Source organism: Quercus robur, chromosome 10 (assembly GCF_932294415.1).
Source record: "Quercus robur chromosome 10, dhQueRobu3.1, whole genome shotgun sequence".
NCBI lineage: Eukaryota > Viridiplantae > Streptophyta > Magnoliopsida > Fagales > Fagaceae > Quercus > Quercus robur.
Genome location: NC_065543.1, coordinates 17,742,537 through 17,767,158, shown reverse-complemented (window position 1 = coordinate 17,767,158; position 24,622 = coordinate 17,742,537). Strand labels below are relative to the sequence as shown.

Genomic DNA, 24,622 nt, shown 5'->3' with positions numbered 1-24,622 from the left:
CATGGACTATTATATCCTTACAATCTTATATTATATCCTTACAATCTTATTGAGTTCTTACAGCGCATATAGACTCTAGAACATCGGATGATTTGGAAATTTATAGAATTTAGGAAGGTAACTTGGAATGATCATAGCCTTTACAGCCTTAGTTCCTACATTCTTGGGATAATCCAAGAAAATTGCTATATTCACAACAAATCTTAAGTTGTAAATTTTTATTGGTTCTAATTTGAGTTCACCACTCGTAATAATACTTAATTGAAACTTCTATTATATATGTTAGACCAGTACAGATTCCATTGTTCTCGTGTCACGTCCAATAAATTTGACGTACAAATGCGTGTGCAAGTTGGGGGAACCACTTATTTGAAATCTAGAACTAAGCCTTATCAAAAAAAAAAAAAAAATCTAGAACCAAGCAAATCTTTAAAAAATAAAAATAGAAAAATCTACAATCTGTCAAATTTTTTTACTTTCCGGGCACTCTGCCTTAGAGGAATAGGATAAGAAGCACTAGCTAGGTTGCATTTTACTCTTTTTTTCTTTTTTTTCCTCAAATTCTTGATTAACTTGGTCTTGCTCACTTTTAATTCGTTCCCTTCAATTATTATTATTTTTTTTTCCATTTCATTTTCTTTATATTTTTGACAACCAAAAGATGCGTCTGGTAGCCATATTTATCCAGCCAAAAAAAAGAGAAAGAAAATGCCTCTTAGTCAGGCCGATAGTCCATCCAGACTGCATTTGAAACACCTGCTTCTTAATTAAGAGCCAGCTTGGAAGGGGTTAAGCATTCTAAAATCTGCAACTTTTTTCAACCAAAAAAAAAAGTTTGTTTTTCATCCCTAAACTTAAAAAAATTCTTTTTTCATCCCTAAACTTTGTAAATAGTTTTTTCAATAGTTTAGGAACAAAAATAGGGATGAAAAAAGAACTTTTTTTCAATAGCTTAGGGATGAAAAAAAAATCTTTTTTTAAAGTTTAAGGAAAAAAATACATTTTCAATAGTTTTGAGATAAAAGACAAACTTTTTAGTAGTTTAAAGACAAAAAAATGAACTTATTAAAGTTTAAAGATGAAAAACAAACTTTTTTGTAAAGTATAGGGACCAAAATAATATTTTACCAAAAAAAAAAAAAAAAAGTTGAAAGTAACTTCTACTTTCTAAAAGTTAACATACTTTTGTATAAGCAAAGTTTTTTTTTTTTTTTTTTTTTTTTGATAAGTAACATAAAAATTTTAATAAAAAACATACAGCCCAGTACATAGGAACTGTACAAAAAGGCAAAAACATCAAAAAACCAAATTACAAAGATCTAGCAACTCAGGAAGGAAAAACAAGAAAAAGATGCTAAAACAAGATACCATTCGAGAAGAGTAAAAAAGAAGAAAGACTTAAACTCAATCATGGACCATTCACGACCCTCAAAGCTTCTAGAATTCCGTTCCCGCCAGATACACCACATCAAATAGTGCGGCACAAGCCTCCAAATAACTATATTACGATGACGCCTGAAATTGCATGTCCAATAATCCAGCAAATCCACTACCCTTTGAGGCATCACCCAACAAGTACCAAACAAGCAAAAGATCATACTCCACGTCTCATAAGCTATAGGATAGTGAAGGAGGAGATGATCTACAGATTTCCCACACCTTTTGCACATAAAACACCACTCAAGGACAACAAAATGCCTCTTTCGAAGGTTGTCTATAGTTAGAATCTTGCCTAAAGCCGCGGTCCAAGAGAAACAGCTACCCGAGGAGGAACCTTCGATTGCCACACCATTTTCCAAGGGAAAGAAATGCCAGTAGAAGGAGAAATAGAATGATAATACCCACTCACCTTGAAACCTCGACTGCTGGCTAGCTTCCAACAAAGATTGTCAGAACCAACACCCTGCACCTTTGTGGAATAGATCAAAACCATAAACAAATCCAGAGATTGTGACTCTTGATCATTCACTAAACGACGAAACTGAATGTCCCAAGAAACTCTCCCATCTACAAAGCACATAACCTCCAAGACCGAAGCATCCCTTGTCCTACTAATATTATATAAATCTGTAAATGCCTCCTTAAGAGGACGATCCCTACACCACACATCATCCCAAAACTTCACATGAGTTCCATCACCCACTTCATTCCGAATGAACTTGGAAAAATTCCCCTAGCCACTTCGAATGAACTTCCACAAACAAACACCATATGCCCTAGACACATATTTTGAGCACTAACCACCCCACTCATTCCTATACTTCGCCCCAATGACCCTTCTCCAAAGGGCATCATTCTCCAAACCATAGCGCCACAACCATTTGGCTAATAAGGCAGAATTAAACCTTCTCAAACACCTAATGCCTATCCCTCCAAACTTCACTGGCCTACATATCTTAGACCAATTTACTAAGTGAATCTTATGCTCATCCCCCATACCAGTCCAAAGGAAGTCCTTTTGTAATTTCTCCATCCTCTTAGCCACCTTGCTTGGGATAGGGAAAAGAGAAAGGAAATACGTAGATAGGCTAGAGAGAGTACTCTTAATAAGGGTAACCTTACCCCCCTTAGATAAATACAACCTCTTCCAACCAACTAGCCTTCGCTCCATCTTCTCCAAAATAGGATTCCAAATCGTCTTATCTTTAAAAGAAGCACCCAATGGAAGACCTAAATATTTTAGCAAAAGAGCCGACTTCCTACAGCCCAAAATCTCCACTAGCTCATGAAGATTAGGCACATCCCTAACTTGAACCAATTCAGACTTTCCTAAATTAATTTTTAGCCCTGACATCTCCTCAAATCTAGAGAGAATCCCACGCAAAGCTGTAATATGATTGCTATCAACATCACAGAAAACAAGTGTGTCATCCGTGAACAAAAGGTGAGACACCGTCATCAAGGAACCAGTCACATTCCCCACTGTGAAGCCCGAAAATTGCCTGCTGCAGTAGCTACAACCAACATACAGCTCAAGGCCTCCATGACAATATCAAAGAGAAAAGGGGATAAAGGGTCACTTTGCTGAAGTCGTCTGGAAATCCTTAAAAAGTCAAAAGGGCTACCATTGATAAAAATGGAGAATTTAACAGTTGATATACAACACTTGATCCACCTTCTCCACTTCTCAAAAAAGCCACATTGCTGTAACAGAAACATGAGAAACTCCCAATTCACATTATCATATGCTTTCTCAATATCTAGTTTGCACAGCACCCTCGAAACCCTTGCCTTCAATTGACTGTCTAAACACTCAGAAGCAATAAGGATAGAATCTAAAATTTGTCTACCTTTCACAAAGGCATTCTAAGATTTAGAAATAAGGCCGTGAACCACCCTATGCATTCGATTGGCTAACACCTTAGCAATAATCTTGTACAACCCTCCCACCAAACTAATAGGCTGAAAGTCTTTGACATCCACAACATCAATTTTCTTAGGAATGAGAGCAAAAAAAGTAGCATTAAAGCTCTTTTCAAACATAGCGTGGGCATGAAAACTATGAAACACCTTCATAATATCTTATTTCACCAAGCACCAACAAAACTAGAAAAATGCCATTGTAAAACCATCCGGACCTGGCGCTTTATCACTATTGAAATCTTGGACCACTCCAAATACTTCTTCCTCATCAAAAGGTCTGTCCAACCAAGTGGCATCTTCCTTAGAAATTCTAGAAAAAATAACCTCATCCAAAAGAGGTCTGTGGACCTCATTCTTTGTGTACAACTGCCTATAGAAATGAGTAATGTAGCCCTCAATGATCCCCTGATCCGTAGCCAGCTCTCCATCCACCATAAGCCTATCAATAGTATTGTGTCTTCTATACGAATTTGCAATACGATGAAAAATTTTGTGTTCCTATCTCCCTCTCTAAGAAAAAAAGCCCTAGATTTCTACCTCCAGCAAATTTCTTCCAACAAAGTTGTTTTTTCTAGCTCTCCTCGAATTCGATCCTTATCCCTATTTTCCTTTGTTGAAAGAACCCTGTCATCTTCAATAACTTCCAACGCATTAAACTCCCATAAATTCTGCACCCTCAGACCTATATTGCCGAACTCCTCCGCATTCCATCTTTTCAAATCCAATTTCAACAACTTCAGTTTGTTAGCCAAAGCAAAACTAGGAGATCTTTGGAAATAATAGGACTCCTACCATGAACGCACCCTTTCCAAGAATCCCTCATCCTTTAATCACATGTTCTCAAACCTAAAAGGTTTTTTGCCTCCATGTAAATTCCCACCCTCAAGAAGGATAGGAAAATGATCCAAAAGCAACCTAGATAGATGGCGTTGACAAATAGATGGAAATTTCTCCTCCCAATCTGCTGACACTAGAAACCTATCCAATCTAGATCTTGAAGCAACCTTTTTAGAATTAGATCAAGTGAAACTCCCCCCAACCAAAGGCAAGTCAATAAGGCTTTGCTTGGAGATAAAAGCTGAAAACCGATGCATAGTTGAAGTGAAATTTGAAGGACCCGAACGTTCAGAAGGAAACCGCACCACATTAAAATCACCTCCCACACACCAAGGCACATCCCACCAACTACGAAGGCTAGCTAACTCTTCCCATAAGAAACTTCTATCTCTATCACTATTGGGACCATAAACACCAGTGAAAGCCCAAACAAAATGATCCACTGCATTTTTGAATTTACAAGAGACAGAGAAACGGCCCATCGCTTCCTCTACTTTATCCACTACCCTGTTGTCCCACATCAATAAAACCCCACCTGAAGCACCCACAAAGCCTAAGTTGAGCCAATTTACATGTTAACCTCCCCATAAACTACAAACGACACCTCTATTAATAAACTCCATCTTAGTTTTTTGCAGACAAACAAAATCTGCTTTCCACTTACGGATCAAATTTCTGACTCGAAGCCGCTTATCCAGCTCATTCAACCCTCTCACATTCCATGAAACAATTCTCAAATTCATTGATGCACTACAACAGCTCGATCCCTACTAGCACTAGCACTCCTGTTCCTTTTTGACTCATTCTCATCACCCCACGAACTTATTAAACTCTTTAATTCATGATGCCCTTTGTGCCCAACCTTACCTATCTTCCTCTTAGAAGCTACATCAAGCATTCGCTTATTTCTTCGAGCTTCTAAATCTAAGAGCAAACCTGTAACTTGTTCTTCGAAACCCTCAAGCGAAGTCCCAACAGATTTCTGGAAAGCTTTAATTCTATTAGTTACCATTGTGACAACTTGGTGTTATCTACATCCCTCTTACACCCTATCTCCTCAACTTTAGTAATCTCTGTAACCACTGAATTATCCATTGCTAGAGGTGCTACTTCTAATGGTTTGCCTAAATGTTCCCAATCCAACAGCCTCTCATCAGAGTCCCAAGCCTCACCCTCTGACCCAAAATCAAAGACAACTGAGCTCCCAACACCATCACACTCAGAAGCCCAACTAATAATTTGTCCCTCATTAAAAAGAGAAGCCAAACTTGGATTAACTACACCCTCTGAAGCAGTCCGATCCAACACGGATTCAAAAGAACGGTATGCGGAAAGCGAAATAACTAATTTCCCCCCGTCCTAAAGTTCGAGCATCCAATCCTTAGAATTATCCCATGTTTTCAAATCACCAACAAAATCACTGATTGTAGGACCAAAATCGTGTGGTGAAGTCTTGCTACTCCCCTCTTCTGACCCCATTCCTACTGCGTCACTCGTCAGAATGTTAATACCCACCTTTTATGTGAAGAGAGGTGGCTGATCTGGTAGCTTACTAGAGAGCAACGGAGGAGGCCCAAAATCTGTGTCGCATGTAGTGAAAGGATGAGGCGCTGAAGACCTAGACCTAGGAAACAAACCCGAGACACTTGGCCGGTAGCGTTGCAAGCGAGAAAGGAAATACTTGGCACTGTATCAGTAGGGACTGAAAAATGTGGCTGAGTTTCACCCGATGTAATGGGGCTGTGTTTAGGACTGAGATTCTGAAGATCAGACTTAAGAAGTAATGCTTTGGGCTTTGGGCTTGGGCTTCCAAGCAACCTGGGGCCTAGGCCCACTTCCTTTAATCAACATAGATTTAAAAGTGTGTATTATTCTCTCTAGTGGGCTTAACAGTAACTGGGCCCACCTCTTTAATATCAGAAGACTACACAATCCACTTCCCTTCAACCCCTCGTTCCACACGCAAGGTAATATCCAGGGACAGGGATGTATTCACACCTTTATCCGCAGCTCCATTGATGACCGACGTGACATCCGCCACCTTGTCAGTCCCAGAATTTCCTCCCTAAGAAATCTGCGGTTTCAAATTTTGAAAACCCGAAGAAATCTCTTTTCCTTTGTCTCCAAAACCTCCAGGATTCTGCTGGAAATTCTCCATCACCCTCACCGGTTTAAAGGTGGCTCTCGCTTGCCTAATACCGATGGGTTGAATAATGGGAAGGATTGTCTTCCTCAAATGCATTCCAAAACCTCTCCAACCACTCCCCGATTTCCCTTCCGGTATGACAATGGAACCCCGTTGGCGGCCATTATCTAAGTCAGAAAACAACAAAAAGGTGCCATGGGCATTGGGCCCCAACTGTAGAATAAGAACTCTATCTCCCTCCCTGCCCGTTCTCGCAAACTGACCATGCTATTGCTTGGATATCAACTCCTCAACGTGAAACAGAATTCTCTTAGCACTCTCCTTACCCATACAGATACAACAGGGATATCTGAAACACTACTTCACCGCTAAGAGGTTTTACTAAAATTTTTTGATAGTTGTATCAAAGTCTAAGGGGCTAAAGAGTATGTTGGGTCAATGATAATACATAACATTAGTTGATATTTTTGATATTCAAATTATGGAAGTAGTAGTGAAACAACTATTCATAAGTGTACCACACGTTTGCAACCTGACTTTACATGGAGTGGAATCAAATGAAACACGTCCAAAACTAAATGAAAGAACATACACCAGTTTCTCATTTGCCGCAAGTACAAAGAATTTGAACCTAGAAATCTTCTTGATGAGTATTAATTATTATTAAGCAAAGGTTGTGGCCACTATAAAGAGTTTCACTTAAATCAAGACCTGTATACATACACTAATTACAAAGAACAATACTAAACAAAGAGTTCTCCCTAGAGTATAATTGACGTAGTACTCCAAACCAATAAATACAAGTTACCAAACACAAAAATATGATATAAACTCAAAAAGTCATGAAAAAAGTTAATATTTATATTAGATGGCTTGCTTTTATTGGTTTGGAATACCACGACACCTGTATTTTGGAAAAACCAAATAATTCTCCCTAAAACAATACCCATTGATCCAGTGAGACTACAAAACTATGACACAGCAGAAGCTTTAAGACAAATTCATTGTTGAAAATATAGATCAAGTGCCGAGAAAATTTTACTCAACTATTGCACTTGCGTCTGAGAGTGGCCCCAAGCTGACCTTCACATCTGTTGCTGTGGTAGTGTGATGAAGATGATCAAAATTCTTGAATTGCATGGGGGCAGAAGTGCATTTGGTGGTTAGTTTTGTAGATTCTGCTGAACAACCCGTCTTTACATAATTACCACATAGCTTTCCGATAGGTCTCATGATTTTCAGAAGTTGAATTTGACACTTATTTGCCTAGTTCTCTAATGCTTCTTTGAATTGAGTGGGGTGTAAGTCTGCATTCAACTCAATTTGGAAACTGATACGCAGATAATAATAGTAGCCAACCCAGGACATATCAAGAGATGATTGTCTCGGTCAATGGAACTTGGGACACATGTTGATCTGTATCTGTAATGACTTCTTTCAATCTCTGGTGCCTCCGCTGTTCTTGAGCTCTCCTACGATTGACTTCAAGAATAATGAGGAGAGCAGTAATGTCAGCAGGGCTTACCCCACCCACTCTGCTTGCTTGGCCAATAGTTTGTGGCCTGACCTGGAAGTAGGAGAAACCAAAAACAATGTAACAGAAAAATTTGTTATAAAATCCTTCAAAAATAAGTGGTTTGATATCAATGAGGACCACTAGTTCAAAGAAACGCTTTTTTTTTTTTTTTTGTTGGTTATGTAGTTCAAAAAAATGCATTTTCTAATAGGCACAGAAACAATCCAATACTTCCTCAGTATTGCCAGAGGATTTCCTGAAAAGTACAATACCTAACATATTCAGTACAAAAAAAAATTCAGAATCCAAACATAAATGCCTCTCTTTCTCTCTCTCCCCACCAACCTCTAGTAGACTTCTATTATTTTTGGAATCAGACTTACATACATGTGCATGTGTACCCACTCACCAATAATTATCTACACATCCAATATATGATTCCTCTGTGGACGCTAGAGTGGGACTCACAAGTTGTGAGATATAGGATGCATGAGATAACTTCTCGTCCACTCACTCATTTGTTGAAAACTCTCTACTAGGGGTGTTTTTGATGTTCGTTCTTATTATAGGGCCTTACAACCCCAAATCCAGATTCTTTTCCATGGAAACCGTTGTGGAAACCAAAAGTGCCTCCAAAGGTTAGTTTTCTTATTTGGACAATGGCTTTGGGGAAAATTTTAACCATTGATAATTTAAGGAGGCGAAAAGTGGTGGTGATGGATTGGTGTTGTATGTGCAAGAAGAATGGGGAGACTATTGACCACTTATTCCTACGCTGCCCAGTATCTCAAGAGTTGTGGAATATGGTGTGTTCACTATTTGGGGTTCAATGGGTCATGCCGTGTAGTGTTGCGGAACTTTTGGCACGTTGGTCAAACAAGTTCAATAGACTCAGATCTAAGGAGTTTTGGAGAATGATCACTCATTGTCTTATGTGGGTCATTTGGAGGGTAAGGAATACACGTACTTTTGACGGGAATGAAAGATCGATTCATGAGTTGAAGATTCTCTTTTTTCAGACTTTTTTTGATTAGGCAAATGCTATGAGTGTTTTTACTTTTATTTCATTACTTGATATGCTTGATTTTTGTACTTTCATTGTTAGTTTTTTTTCCCGTTGCTTCCAGAACACAGTCTGTGTGTGTTTTTTTTTCCCTCTGTATTTTCTCTTCTTTTTTCAATGAAGTTATTACTTATCCAAAAAAAAAAAAAAAGTCTCTCACAATTTCTGAAAAATCATTTACCCTCCAAATCCCAATATGCTACTAAATCCATAGAAGAAAGAAAGAAAAATTATCCTACACACACCTTGGAGAGTTTCTCACGTGCTTCAAGAGATAAAGTTGTCATTGCATAGTAATCCAAGTCCTCTGGAAGTGGTCTATGTTGTTGATGGACCATCTACAAAAAAAAAAAATTGGACAATGTGACATGATAAAGTAAGTGAACTGGTGAAATTCTCAACATTCAATGCCTAAACATGCAGAAAAAAATATCCAATAAGGAAATAAAATGCCATGAGCTAAGGTGATCCTGAACAAACCACTGTATTTATTATTCACCTGTTGGAGTTGGTTTTGCTGGCGTGTAATGAAGCCTTCATACTTAATATCAATTTCAACACATTCTTTCTCCACTCTAGATAAAAGTTCATTCCCAAGACCATGCTTATCAAGAACTCTATATGGTATGTGTGGCTTCTTGAGAAGACTCTCCAGTGTTGAAGAGTCCTTTACAGGCTGACCAGACAGGCGAGTAACATCAGCAGCCAAATCTCCTCCTAAAATTGGGTTTCCATAATAAATCCCCACAGTCAACATATGGCCTAATTTCTTACTCCTAAGCCTAACATGTTACCCTGCCTAATGATGATTATGTATGTTAATGTTTTAAATAAAAGTTGAAGAATTAAAGCTCAATGGCTGAAACTTGACACAAAGTAGAATGATGGTAAATACTCAGACATGTTTGAACGCAAGTCTTATGATAAGTGCAAAAAAAGCTAGCAGCCACATTTTTGGTATTCCTATTTAAGATCGTCTTGGATCCGAAGTTCAATACCCCTAGATTCCATAGGATGTGAAGTTTATCCCTGTTGTATCAAGTAAGTTTTATTAGAGGCTGGAGTAGGTATTCCTATTTAAGATCATATTGGATCAGAAGCTCATACCCCCAGCTTCCATAGGATGCTAAGTATCTCCCTGTTGTCTGAGTAAGATTCATTCGAGGGTGGAATACACTGGCAGTTCATCATTAACAAACGAAAGCTCAAAGTTTTGGCCCCCCTGCTTTGTGTTGGTTATTTGTTTGAAGAAAAAATAGCGAGGGAAGAAAGAGAACATTAACTTAGTTGATTCTCATTTAACAATTTTGTTGGTACCAGAGCTACTTGTACAACAAATGCAACAAATATTAGAACAAGTATGGGATTCTAAGTAGTTTCCTTGCTTTAAACTATGGGTTTTGTTCCCTTCTATCTTCTGCTGGAAGACATCCAAAATTATCCACCAACCCAAAGAAAAATGAGGCTTTGTTTGGTTATAATGTTAAAAAAAAAAAAAAAAAAAAAAAAATCATCAGAGAATTAATTTATCCTTCTTTCTATATGGTTATGTAAAGAAAATGGGAACATAAAAAGAAGAAAGGATAATTTTGGTAGCTTTTTGGTTCCTATTACCAAATTTGGAGAGAATATTGGTGGGACCAAGTGGAAAATTTAGTTTTACTTTTCCTTCTTTCTTTTATTTTCTCTTTTCTATTATGAACCAAATAATAGAAATCAAGATTTTTAAACTTTCCCTTCTTTTCTTTTATCAATGGTGCACCAAACATACTAGAAGAAGAAAGAATAATGATTCAAACCAGAAATCTTGACAGTTTTTAATCGCTTCTTTTCCTCTGAAATGCGAGCTTGCTTATCCTGGTATAGTTTCCAGCGTCTGTCATCAATCAACCCAATTTCATGTCCCAAAGGTGCGAGACGACTATCAGCATTATCAGATCGAAGTACTAATCGGTGTTCTGAGCGGCTGAGAGGATTAAAAAAAAAAAATTAATATAATAAAATTTTCATGAATATAACAATGCACATACAGTCTCATGTACTAGTTGCTGTTCAAAAATAAAAAATCATGTCAGCCACATGCAAGGTCAACATGTTCTGAGTAAGCATTCTACACTATTTTTTCTGTAATGTGACATTGTTGTATATTATTTCTGAAGTCTCAAGATGCATCACGACATTCTGTTTTAGGTGACTTCTAGTCCCCTTATCCACAAGAAATGTTGCAGATTCTAAAATGGCATGTGATGTGACAGCACATTTTAGAATTGTATTTGGCATTGCTCTAGGAAGTCAAGCTTTAGCTTTAGAGCTTTAATTGTAGAAATTTTGCAATAAATAACTTTTAACTGTAAACTGTTATAGCATTTAGAGTGTTTGACAAACTACGATGACAAAGTGCTCTGAAGTTGTTACTCCCGTTTGGTAACCAAATTGATAAAAAAAAAACTTTTATATGTAAGAAATTACAAAAGAGCTTTGTATTTTGAAGTTTGGGGAAGAGTGGGGGGGATGGTCTTCCAAGCTAGGTAGGGGTGTTCATGGTTGTGGTTTATGGAGAAGTATCCGAAAAGGTTGGGAGGTTTTTAGCAAATATATCCGGTTTGAGGTAGGGGTGGGGAATAGAGTGAAGTTTTGGACAGATCAGTGGTGTGGGGATCTACCACTCCATCTATCCTTCCCGGTAGTGTATGGGATTGCCACTAATAGAGAGGCATCTGTGGCCTCATCTCTCGAACGGTTGGGGACCGAGACTCAGAGAAGTTGGAAGGTTCTGTTACTTAGTGATCCAAATGATTGGGAGATGGGAGAAGTGGATGAATTCCTTCATACCTTGGGTTCTAATTTACCTCAATCTGAGCAAGGAGATTGTATGATATGGAAATTGTCGAAGAAAGGGGATTTTAACATCCGCTCGTTCTACGATAGGCTTCGAAGTCCCTTGCCTATTTTCTTTCCTTGGAAAGGTATTTGGAAGGTTAAGGCTCCTACGCACGTCTTTTTCTTTGTTTGGACGGCAACTTGGGAGAAGATTCTTACAGGGGACATTCTGCGATGTAGAGGCTTTGATTTTGTTGACTGGTGCATTATTTGTCATTGTAATGGGGAGGCGGTGAATTATTTGCTTCTCCATTGTGAAAAAGCTTATAAGTTGTGGAGCTTGGTTTTTAGATCTTGTGGAGCTTGGTTTTTAGATCTTTTGGGATTTCTTGGGTCTTGCCAAGATCGGTTGCAGATACGCTTTTCGATTGGTGGAATTGGTTGGGAAAGCACTCTTCTAGCATTTGGAATTTAGCTCCGCTGTGCCTAATGTGGTGTATTTGGAGGGAGCAAAATTGGCGAACTTTTGAGGACAGGGACAAATCCGATTACCAGTTGCTTGCTTATTTTAGTGGTTCTCTCTTTGATTGGTCTAGGGCTTGAGGACTCATCTCTAGTGACTCTCTCCCTTTGTTTCTTAGTTCTCTCCTTTGTAATTAGCTCTTTGTTGTTTTCTGTATCTTTTCGTGTTTCTTTTCTTTTTTTTTGCTTGTTTCTTTCTCTGTAATCTTTGTTCTGCCTTTTGTTTTCATGAGGTAGTTTCTTGAATATACTTCTTTCTTAATTATCAAAAAAAAAAAAAAAAATTCATACTTGAGCCCTAATAATTCAATTAATGATCAATTTTTTATAATTATTATTAGCTCTCTCTAAAAATGGGTGAGCATTGAGTGTCACTTTGAAAAATAAATATGGGCAATTATATCAACTCATCATTTCTAACAAAAACTGGAGTAGTGCCCTAAAGAGCTTCAACACTAAACCTTACACTTTAGGTTTTAACTTAAAGTTTTTTTTTTCAGCCTTAGGGGAGCTCCTTAAAGACCTTTAGCAAAATTGCCAAACGTGTGGCATGTTTTGCTACACAGAGCATTAAGGATCCCTTATAAACACGCTACTAGACGAGCCTCATTCTGGGCACGCAAGGACTTGCATTTACATGGTAATACTTTAACCAACTCCACCCACCCCCTAGCCCAACACCACCACCCCCCCTTGATAGGTGAATACACAACCATCTTCCCTTCAATCAATTTGTCAATTTTCTTAGATATGATCAGTAGAAAAGATCCATGATATGTCCACATGTCCACATAGGATTGAACCTATGACATTGATCTCCATGCCTTACAAGGGGAGAAGATGTCACTAGGTCCAAAAATCATTGGCCTGTAACTTGATAGTCAATACCACCTTAAAACCATAAAAGCACCAGTTTTTCGTTTAAGTTTGATGTTGGAAACATTTCATTAGATAAATGGTCTGTTAAACAGAATCAGGACTATCACATTCCAAATTGCTTAAAAGGTTACTAGTCTTGAGCATGCTCTACCCATTTGATCAAGGGTCTCTCCCTCTCTTTTCTTCCAAGAATAAAATGACAAAAAAAAGAAGAAGAATAATTAAGTTTGCAATACAAAGAGAGGACAACTGAAGAATATGATAACCACCCAAGAATAAGTAGGGGAAATTAAACCATGCATAAAAAAACCACTCACAAACGCAATCAATCACACTCCTAATAGAGATTGGGTGCTGATTTTAAGGAAAATGAAGTGTGCTTCATTCTAAGAAATTTCAATTGTCTTCTTTTTTTTTTTTTTTTTAATTCACTTATTGTAACAATCCAAGGTGGGGATTTGAACCCTAGCTCTCCTTGTAAAGGAAATCGAGCAATGTCATTGAGCTATAAGACTCTTGGTAAATGCTAGGAGTATTTTGGAGAGTACAGAAAAGTGGATACCAAAAAATCTTGTTCTAATCATATAACAGCCAACAATCTTGATGCAAATAAACAGAGAAATGTAAGAGCTTATGAGGAACACAGTTCAAGCAAATGAATTTTTTTTTCTTGTTATTTGATAATTCCAAATAACTAACCCCAATTAATAATTATTAAGTTTTCCACTCATCAGCAATTACTATCTTATAAATACATGTAACCAATAAATAAACATAGAAAATAGTCATACCTATAATTTGATACAAGAAATTTTGAGCTAATTACCTTGTCAACATTCGATAAGGCTCCCGAAGATCTTTAGTAACCAGATCATCAATCAGTGTCCCTATGTAGCTGCTCTCCCTTTCAAGAACAATGAGGGGCTTACCATCTGAGTGTCTGGCAGCATTGATACCAGAAATGATGCCCTACAGAAAGGAGAAAATGAGAAAGGTGGCTTGTTAGATAATGTAAATATCAATATGGCCACATAGCATAAAATTCTTTCTCCACCAGGGCAAAACCAATTAGATGCTATCTTTTCATGTGCCTAAGAGTACAGAATAATCAAAAAGTTCACCAGATAATGTTTCTTGCAATACTTCAGAAGTACAAAGGTTACTCCAAAAGATATTACCTGTGCTGCAGCCTCTTCATAGCCAGTGGTTCCATTTATCTGACCAGAGAAGAAAAGTCCATCAATTTTCTTTGTCATAAGAGACCTAGAACATTGATGAGCAGGCAAAAAATCATATTCTACAGCATAAGCAGGTCTCAGCATTGAACAGTTTTCTAGTCCTGGCAAAGTTCTTAAGAGTGGTAACTGTAGCCTCTCTGGTAAACCAGTTGAGAAACCCTGTAAAAGAAAAAAAGACCAGGAAAGGGGAAAATGTTTTTTAGATGCTTTTGTACAATATATAAGGTAAAAAGGTTTACAAGAAATCCACTTTAAGACTCATTTAACAGATATTTTGCTAGACTAGAAGACAGTTGAGTTCAACTGTAGAAAGGCAGATAATGCAACAAGATGGATCTGGTCAATGCCAAGAAAATTCTTTAATAATAAATTCCCGTAAACAAAAAGCAGACTACTAGAATACATGATAAGAATACCTCCTTCATGCCTTTTTTTTTTTAATTATTTATTTATTTATTTTTTAACAGGTGATATTAACTTTATTAGAAAATGAGGAAATTTATATACTTACAAGCAGCATATATAGACTTACTTTAAATAATTACAAGCTAACATTCAAATAATCAACAAAGTCTACAAAGGAAGGGATATTAACACTGCCAAAACCAGTAGACTACTCATACAATGATAGCAAAAATCAAGATTTTAGCTCAAGAATTGACAACTCAATGTCATTAAATGTGTGGTTTCTTATCTTTCTCCATATTGTCCATAAAAGCAAAGTGGAGTGGCTATCCTAGTAAATCTGCTTCTATGCCTTCCAAAGAGACTTTTCCAAGTGAAGTACACCTCAACCACTTACTGAGGTACTGCCCATCGAACCCCGCAAAAGACCATAACTCTCTAGCAACCAGGCACACACGCACACAGTTATACATACATCACAACCACTTACTGGGGCACACCTCAACCACACACACCTTTCCATCCAAACAATAGCCAATATTTAAAAAAATAAAAAGGTTATATGTTGGCACACCTGGACATAAAGCTCTGGCACATTTCGGCCCTCTGGTTCAAGAAATATTTGATGCGACTCTTTGTCTTGAAACCTCACAATCTAACATATATTTGAAAAAAGAAAGAGAAAAGTGAATTTCATCAGCAAATATTCCATATTTACAAGAAAAATGATGGAGGAGCGATATCATATTGAATACAAGTTTTACGTCATGAAAGGCCATAAGAGACTCCTGACATTATGAAAAACATTAGTCTCTGCTTGTAGCTTTTTTTAGCTCCTAGAGTCTATGCTCCCAACTGCACCAAAACAGTTGGGAGAAGGACTTCTTCTTCACTAATATTTATAACATAAATTGCAGAAACAAACAGTGAGATTTTTCATATGAAAAACTCAGGTATTTTGAAACTATATTCAAAATATTGTCATAAATGAGATGGCAAGTAAAATATTAATAACCTTATATTAATTTGCTTTTTATGCAGAAACTAACAAAAATTGTACAGAATTTGAGAATATACCAATCAAAAGTTGTTATCAGAAAATAGTGCAATAAGTAGAACATGTCTACCATAACAGTTCTTGTCACTTGGTGAAGCCAAATCCAAATACAATAAAGAAATCATATTTTTATTAACTCATATAATGGGATCTGGAACCAAAAAAAATAACTCTAATTAAAAACAATGTATCGTACAAAATACCAAATGCAATAGATACATAATAGCAGTGACAATTGAAAGGGATATTTGTCAGTTGATAATCATAAGAAAATGTATAGATAAAGTGTTCTATTCCACAGCAATTGAAGCTGCCAATCATTCTTTTTCTTAAGAAGATAAGTTAGAACATGAAATGAACAATGAAAATGGGGTATTATAAAACAAGAATTTTTTATGCAAGAAAAAGTTATTACATAAACTATCAATCTCACCTTATCTTCAATGGAAGGGCAGTATCTGGGTCCCTTAGCTTCAACCCATCCTCCATAAGTGGGAGTTTCATGCAAATTCTCTTTGATTAGCTGGTGAGTGCTCTTTGTCGTACGTGTTAGATAGCAGCACATTTGCTCCCTCTCAATATGAAAATCAGAATCAAAGCTAAACCAGCTGACCTGTTAATTATTAACACACATTAAATACATAGGAATCAAGCAGATTCATCACTCATCACCATTTAAAAGAAAAGGCAAACATGTAAGATATTCGTCATCTCATATGCAACAACAAGAAGAACAACAACCAAGCCTTAGTCCTAAATTTTTGGGGTTTGCTATGGATCCTCAATAGAATAGTCAAGGTTGGCCACATTAATCATCTCATAAGATAGATCTAAATTTCTAGGATCTATTAATATGCAGAATACTGCATCATGACCTTAAGCTCAGTTAGAGGTAGACTGCCTAGTAAAGGAAACATCCTTGATCCTGCCCAGGCAGTGACAGGGTAATAAAGTTATCAGTCTATCCAATTACCTGGCACCCTTACCTACATTAACTTGTTGAATGTATTGGCAAAACATCTTTAGATGAAATGTGATTGTACATCAACTATGCACTTATGATCTGTTTGCAGAAAGAAGCTTGTGGAGCATGATCTGGAAACTTGCACAAAGCATGATTTAATCTACTGAACATATGGAAGTAAAAGGAAGTACCTCTTCATCTCCATGCTGAGGTTCCAATCCAGAAAAGTCTACAGTACGACAGTCCACACGTGCTGGAGTTCCAGTCTTTAACCGATCAGTTTCAAATCCAAGGCGCTGCAAGTTCTCGGTAAGTCCCTGTGACGCTGACTCACCAGCTCTTCCAGCAGGCATAGAAGTCCTACCAACCCAAATTTTCCCACTCATAAAAGTGCCCGTTGTCAGAATAACAGAAGGAGCATAGAAGTCCATCCCAAAAAATGTGCGGACACCTTCCACGTTGTCATTCTTCCCTAATAAGATATCTGTCACCATTGCCTCTCTAATAGAAAGGTTTGGAGCGCTGGAACAGAAAGCAAATCTGAACAGTTACCAAAAGGAAGAGAACACACATCCCCACAAATATACGCAACCAAGTGCAAGAGTATGCAAATAAAATTGGGCAGGAAAATAGGTAAGAAAGTTTAGGGTTTTAAAGAAGATAAAAAAGGCAAAAGAGATTCATCATCCCACACTTCTGTCTGTTGCAGGGTAAAACAAGTTAGAGCTAGTTTTCAAAGTTCTTCCAAAAGAATATAAAAAGAACTGGAGAACTGTTGTACACAATATTCCAGGTGAAAAGTAACATCTTGGAGCAAATTATGAGAATAGATCACAAATTGAAACTCAGTGCCTCTAGATCATCAAAGCTGATTTTTTTTTTTCCTATTGATTGGTAAATTATGCATGCACCGAATGGGTCTTGAACCCATAACCTCACCCTCCACCTAGTACTCGCAAGGGGAGGAAGTGCCAATTGAGCTAGAGCACATTGGCATCAAAGCTGAATATCTATTATAAATAATGAGTTTTGTTAGATGAAGAAATGCACCAAGTTCTAGGGGCGTATACTAGGTGTACAACTCACAAGTTCCAAGATTACAATGATTAATAAAATCTAATAAGTTTGAGGAAGAAAATACATTTTGACATGGTCATCTACTCAAATAGGGATCTAAGAAACAGAGATTTCAGGTCTAAAACTATCCTTTCACACCCCTCAAAGTTCCTAGCATTTCATTCCCGCCAAAGGCACCACATCAAGCAATGAGGGATGGCCTTTCAGATTTCGCCGTTCAAAGCTGAAAATATAATAGATGTGAAATGCTTGTGTGGTTGACTAAACAATCAAGATGGACCTCAAAATCAGTCACATATGGTATCATGAAGGAGATTGTTCATGCCAAAAACTAATATTTTTAGACCATTACATATAAGCATCACCTTAGCAACAAAATAGACATTAGAAAGAATACTGCACAAAAACTAAACATATGCACTTGCCTTTCCACTATGTTTCTCATTTGCATAGCATATTCCCTTTTATCAGTTTGAGCACGCAATGCTCTAACTGCAGGACCTCTAGAGGAATTGAGAACACGCTTTTGTAAATAGCACCTGAGTATAAAAATAAAAAGTGAAGGTTAGTACCAAATGATACAATCCAAGAATGTATTTCTCATTGATATCAAAATGGTGTAGAAAAAAAAATCCTAATTCCCTTGACACACATTAATGCACAAACCTCAAAGAGATAAATGGGGAATATAACTATGAAAAGAATTTCAGATATTACCAACTAATTTGGAAAAAAATCAACAATAAAAACAAGAATGCGAAGGTATTAACGCACATTTCACCAAGTAAAAATTATAGCTGGACAGATGATCTGATTAAATCCACGGCCAGATTCTGAATGAAATTTTATAACAAGAACAAAATATCATGGTTGTCACTATACAAGGTCATACCTAGTGCATAAAGCTCCTAATTTTGCGGGGCTTGGAGAGGTGATTGGTAGGCAATCTTACACCTTTTTTTTTTGGAGAGGCTGATTTCCAGGCTCGAACTTTTTTATTTTATTTTATTTTTTATAGATAACGAAAAATTTTATTAAAAAAGCAGCCAACCCGAGTACATTGGGGATGTACTATGGGGACAAAAATCAGGAATCAAAATTACAATGATCAAATAAAATAGGAATGGAAGAACAAGTAAAATGCGATAAAGCCACACTCCAAACAAGGAGAGTGTGACAAAAAAAAAAAAGACTTAATCTCTAGCAAGGACCGTTCACATCCCTCAAAACATCTAGCATTCCTTTCACTCCAAATACACCACACCAAACAATGCGGCACTAGTCTCCAAAGGCCTATATTGCGGTGATGCCCAAACTTACCTTGCCAAGATTCAAACAACTCAATTACCTTATGTGGCATAACCCAGTGAATTCCAAACAAACAAAACACCAAAGACCACAACTCAAATGCTATGGGGCAATGAAGAAGAAGACGATCCACTGACTCCTCACACCTCTTACACATATAACACCAATCAAGAACAATAATACGCCTTTTGCAAAAGTTATCTGTTGTAAGAATTTTACTTAAGGAAGCAGACCATGAGAAAAAAGCTACCCTTGGAGAAACCTTCGATTGCCACACCATTCTCCAAGGGAAAGAAGTAAGACTAGGAGGGTAGAAAGAAAGATAGAATCCTCTAACCACAAAACCTCTACTCCTAGCTGGTTTCCAACAAACTTTGTCAGGGCCAACCCTTCTCATAGTCAAAGAGTAGACAATGCCCATAAACTGATCAAAAGATTCTTGCTCCCAATCTTGAGGTGGATGACGAAATCAAACATCCCAATGAATCCTCCCACCAGACCAACCCATCACCTCTGCCACCAAAGCATCTCTTGCCTTACTAAGACAGTAAAGTTCTGGAAAAGCCTCTTTGAGGGTACAATCCCCACACCACACATGCTTCCAAAACTTCACTCTAGTACCATCCCCCACTTCATACCGTAGGAGTTTAGAAAAGATCAACCAGCTACTTCTAATAAACCTCTAGAGGCTAACACCATACGCACTTGTCACCTTTTTCGTGCACCAACCACCCCAAACATTCCCATATTTCGCTTCTATAACCTTCCTCCATAAAGCATCTGTCTCTATGCCATACCTCCATAACCACTTGCCTAACAAGGCAGAGCTAAAACTTCTCAAACGTCTTATACCTAGCCCCCCAACCTGCACAGGCCTACAAACCTTAGCCCATTTCACCAGGTGTAATTTAGAATCACCACTAATACCACTCCAAAGAAAATCTCTTTGTAATTTCTCCATGCGATTAGCCACCTTTCCAGGAATAGGAAGAGTACTTTTAATAAGAGTTACCTTACCCCCTTTAGATAAATAAAACCTCTTCCAACCTGTTAGTCTCCGGTCCATCTTCTCTAAAATAGGATTCCATATTAAGAGCTCCTTGAATTTTGCACCTAAAGGAAGGCCCAGATATTTCAAAGGAAGGAAAGAATGTCTACACCCTAATAATCCCACCAGATCATCCAGATTGTGCACGTGTCTAACTGGAACCAGCTCTAATTTCCCCAAATTAAATCTTAAACCTGAAACCTCCTCAAATCTAGTCAGAATCTCCCTCAAAGTAACTAACTAATTAGGGTTAGCATAACAGAAAATAAGGGTGTCATCCGCAAATAAGAGGTGAGTCACCATCATCGAAATACTAGCCGTATTGCCTACATAAAATCCTGACAACTGTCCAGTATTTGCAGCCACATCCAACGTACGGCTCAAAGCCTCCATGATAACATCAAATAGCAACGGAGATAAAGGATCCCCTTGCCGAATTGCCCTAAATCTGCCAAAGAAATCCGAAGGACTACCATTAAGTAGAATGGAAAATTTAACTGTAGAAATGCAAAACATTATCCATTTTCTCCACTTCTCTAAAAACCCACAATGCTGGAGCATATACATTAGGAAACCCCAATTCACATGGTCATATGCCTTCTCCACATCCAACTTACACAACACCCCTAGAATCCCTATCTTCAGTCTACTATCAATACATTCAACAACAATTAGGACGGAATCCAAAATTTGTCAACCTTTCACGAAAGCATTCTGCGAATCTAAAATAAGCCCATGTGCAAACCTTCGAAACCGATTAGCCAACACCTTTGAACTAATCTTGTAAATCCCACCAATTAAACTAATTGGCCAGAAATCCTTAATCTCCATAGCATCAACCTTTTTAGGAATAAGGGCAAGAAATGAAGCATTAAGACTCTTTTCAAACACAGCTTGAGTATGGAAATTCTGAAACACATCCATAATCTCTTTCTTCAAAACACTCCAGCAAGACTGGAAGAAAGCCATGGAAAAACCATCTGGACCAAGAGCCTTATCACCATTGAACCCATTAATCACTCCAAACACCTCATCCTCATCAAAAGGCCTATCTAACCAAAGAGCATCTTCCTCCGAGATTCTAGAGAATTCCACATCATCTAGGAAAGGTCTATGGGTCACATTTTCAGAATAAAGTTGCCTATAAAACCGAGAGATACATTCTACTATGGCCTCCAGATTTGAAGACAATTCTCCATCTACCATAAGCCTATCAATATAGTTAAATCTCCTGTGAGAATTGGCTATACGATGAAAGAACTTAGTATTCCTGTCTCCTTCTCTAATACAAAGAACTCTAGATTTTTGTCTCCAACAAATTTCTTCCAAAAGAGAAGCTTTTTCTAACTCTCCTCGGATCCTTTCTTACTCCAACTTTTCCTCTTCTGTTAGACCACGACTGTCCTCAATAGTCTCTAGAACACTAAGATCCTTCCACAATTGTTTCCCCCGTTCTTCTACATTACCAAAAACCTCTACATTCCATTTTTTCAAATCATTTTTCAAAAGCTTTAGTTTGTTTGCCAACACAAAACTCAGAGCCCTATGCAAATGATAAGATTCCCACCAAGATCACACCATTTCCACAAAACCCTCATCCTTAAGCCACATATTTTCAAATCTAAATGGCCTCCTGCCCCTATGAAAGGATCCACCTTCCAAGAAAGTCGGAAAATGATCCGATAAGAGCCTTGACATTCTTCGCTGGCAAACAGTAGGGAACTTATACTCCCAATCTGGAGAGAACAAGACTCTGTCCAGCCTAGCTGCTTTGGGTGGAGGGAACTTGCCACCGCACCAAGTTCAAAAACCTGGCTGAACTTGGACTATTTTAATCAAATGCTAACCTTAGTATTGATTTATTATCACTTGTTTAAAAGGCTTGAATTTGAACTATACTTGCAACTAAACAGTTATTGAAGCATACTACTTCTCTTCCTTTCTTACTCATCCATTCATTGTCCACCTTTACACGCATAGAATTTGGCCTCTCACAGAAAATATAGGTTTTCAAAAAGATTTCGTTCAAACTTATGTTTAATAATTTCTTTTTACATTTTTCAATCCACCTTAAGCTTAACTTCATGATGGTCTTCCCAAAGACCAAAGTTTAACATACACACACACACATATATATATATATATATATTCACTAATCAATGAAGTATATATTCCTAGAAGGAATAATGAAAACAGGGTATTCATAGGTAAAATGTAACTCTATTGACACAAAAAATGGCAAGCAACAATTGCACTCTCCCACATGTCACTGGCCAAAGTACATTCAAACAAATGAAGGAAACATGCATTACCTATCAGCAAGCTTCCCAATTTCACCACCGAGTGCATCCACTTCATGCACAAGTTGTGATTTTGCAGGTCCTCCTACTGCTGGATTGCAAGGCTGCGTCAAACTTCTCAATCAAAAATTCTTTCTATAGCCTTGACATAAGACTCTTACGATTTAAAGACATTTTTTGTGCATTTTATATGTGTGCATGCACGCATGCGCCCATGTGTGTGTGGGGGAGAGAGAGAGCTGTGGTAGCAATGGCTGAGTTTCAAACTGAAAGAGTTACCTTGCATCATAACAGCTTGTCCATTTTTTTCATTAGTGAGTTAAATACGCACTCAGTGAGTTTTGAACCCACATCCTCACCCTTCACCAAGAAGACTTACGTACATAAATTCATTTCAGAAATTCTATCTCATGTATCTAAACTTAAACTTCTTAAAAATTAAGTCTTGAACCTTGGTGCCTAAAAGACATCTTTAAAAATTATAAATTTGTCAATTTCACTACCTAGCTACAACAACAACAACCAAGCCTTAATCCCAATTTTTTTTTTTGGGTCAGCCACATGCATTCTTTTTCGACATCCTAATCTACCAAAACCATACTCTCTGGTACTTCTTTAATTGACACATTCTTTTTCCACTCTCTAGCTACTTATCAGAAAATTTTCAAACTGAAAACAACAAATTTTGGAACCATAGGAGGCAGTGACATAATTCCTTATATTCAATACTTATATAAAACAATAAAACTAAATTGGCTGAAATGTAAACCTGCCAAGCAATTCGATCAATATTCAGTGTGAGTAGAAGAGTTTTAGCCCCTAAACGAGCAGAAGCAAGTGCAGCTTCACACCCAGCATGTCCTCCTCCAACTACAATCACATCAAACCTTTCATCAACTGCTCCAACATTACTCTTCCAATCTGCAAAACCCACTTACCGCTTCTTCTCTCAGCAACAAAACGAAGCATATATCTGAAATATCCGCAATGCCACAAACATGTTTGATAAAATGCCTCAAAGAAAACAACTGTACTTATACCTCCAGAGTCCGAAGTTGCGGAGACGGAGAAGCAGCGGCGGGAGAAGTGGCAGCTGAAGAAAAGGGAGCGGTGGCGAAGCTTACGGCGGAAGGCGAGGACGTGAGGCTTCGGAGGATGAAGATGACGAAAAATTGGAGAAGAGAAAGGGAAGTGGCGAGCAAGGTGGGAAAGATGAAATGTGAGTGTCGCTGCCATTGTGAAAAAGACGAGGCTAAAACTGTGTGTACGGATTAGTTGTGAAGGTCATGGATAGATCATAGATGGCTAAGTGGAGGAACGGCCCAACGGTAGCTTGGCGTAAGCACCAAAACAATATTTTATCCGTTGTAAAGACCGTATGAGACTTAGGTGGTGTTTGGTGTCTCCTTCTCAAAATGCTTTTTGGCATACAGGATAGAATACAGGGTTTTTTTTTTTTTTTTTTTTTTTTTTTTTTTTCAAGAATAAGTATAAAACCCAAACTATTTTATTAGTTAACCAAGGTTTTGAAACTATTTTGGTATCTAACAAATCGAGTGCAAAGAACTTGATTTTGCTATGAGAAATTGCACTTGAAACTCGAGTGTGTTTTAAAACCTTGGCTAACTAATAAAATAATTTGAGGGATTTGATTATTTTGAAAAAAAAAATCAGAATACAGTGAGCATTCCTAAAGTTTGAGTTAATGTTAAAGTGGTCCAAAACATTTCAAAAATAACTAATTTGGTCCCTAAACCATATGCTCTTGAAAATGAAATTGTCATATTTAACATATGGTTTAGGGACCATATGGATTATTTCTAAGTCCTAGATCTTTAGTGTATTTTTACCCTTTTTATTCATTTATTTTTATATAGATAATTTTAAGTTATGGTGTTCATTCCATGATAATTGATTGCTCTTTTTACTATTTTTTGCTATTATGCCTAGTGTAACTTTAAGCAATGTTAAACTACTTGATATTTTTTATTAGATGCGAATTTTGACAAATCCATAGTTATAATACATTTCTTCTTATACCCACACGCGTGCAAAATTTATAGATAATTAGAGATCAAT

At 37.4% G+C, this 24,622-nt stretch overlaps 1 protein-coding gene across 2 annotated transcripts; it reads right to left on the bottom strand.

Annotated features, from left to right (window-relative positions):
- Nucleotides 1-6,970: 6,970 nt before the first annotated feature.
- LOC126701801 (uncharacterized) lies at nt 6,971-23,959 on the bottom strand. Of its 2 annotated transcripts, none has more exons than XM_050400173.1 (13): nt 23,584-23,959; nt 23,313-23,476; nt 22,556-22,647; nt 18,313-18,426; nt 17,002-17,332; nt 16,280-16,459; nt 15,364-15,444; nt 14,325-14,543; nt 13,973-14,115; nt 10,725-10,891; nt 9,425-9,642; nt 9,171-9,263; nt 6,971-7,913 (listed from the first exon to the last, which is right to left on the bottom strand). In XM_050400173.1, exons 1-13 carry the CDS (start codon nt 23,777-23,779, stop codon nt 7,716-7,718), a joined length of 2,196 nt encoding a protein of 731 aa, XP_050256130.1. In that variant the 5' UTR covers nt 23,780-23,959; the 3' UTR covers nt 6,971-7,715. The 2 variants fall into 2 exon arrangements, with proteins under 2 accessions (XP_050256130.1, XP_050256131.1); XM_050400174.1 differs by having other exon boundaries at nt 23,313-23,464; nt 23,584-23,958.
- Between the last annotated feature and the right edge of the window lie 663 nt (nt 23,960-24,622).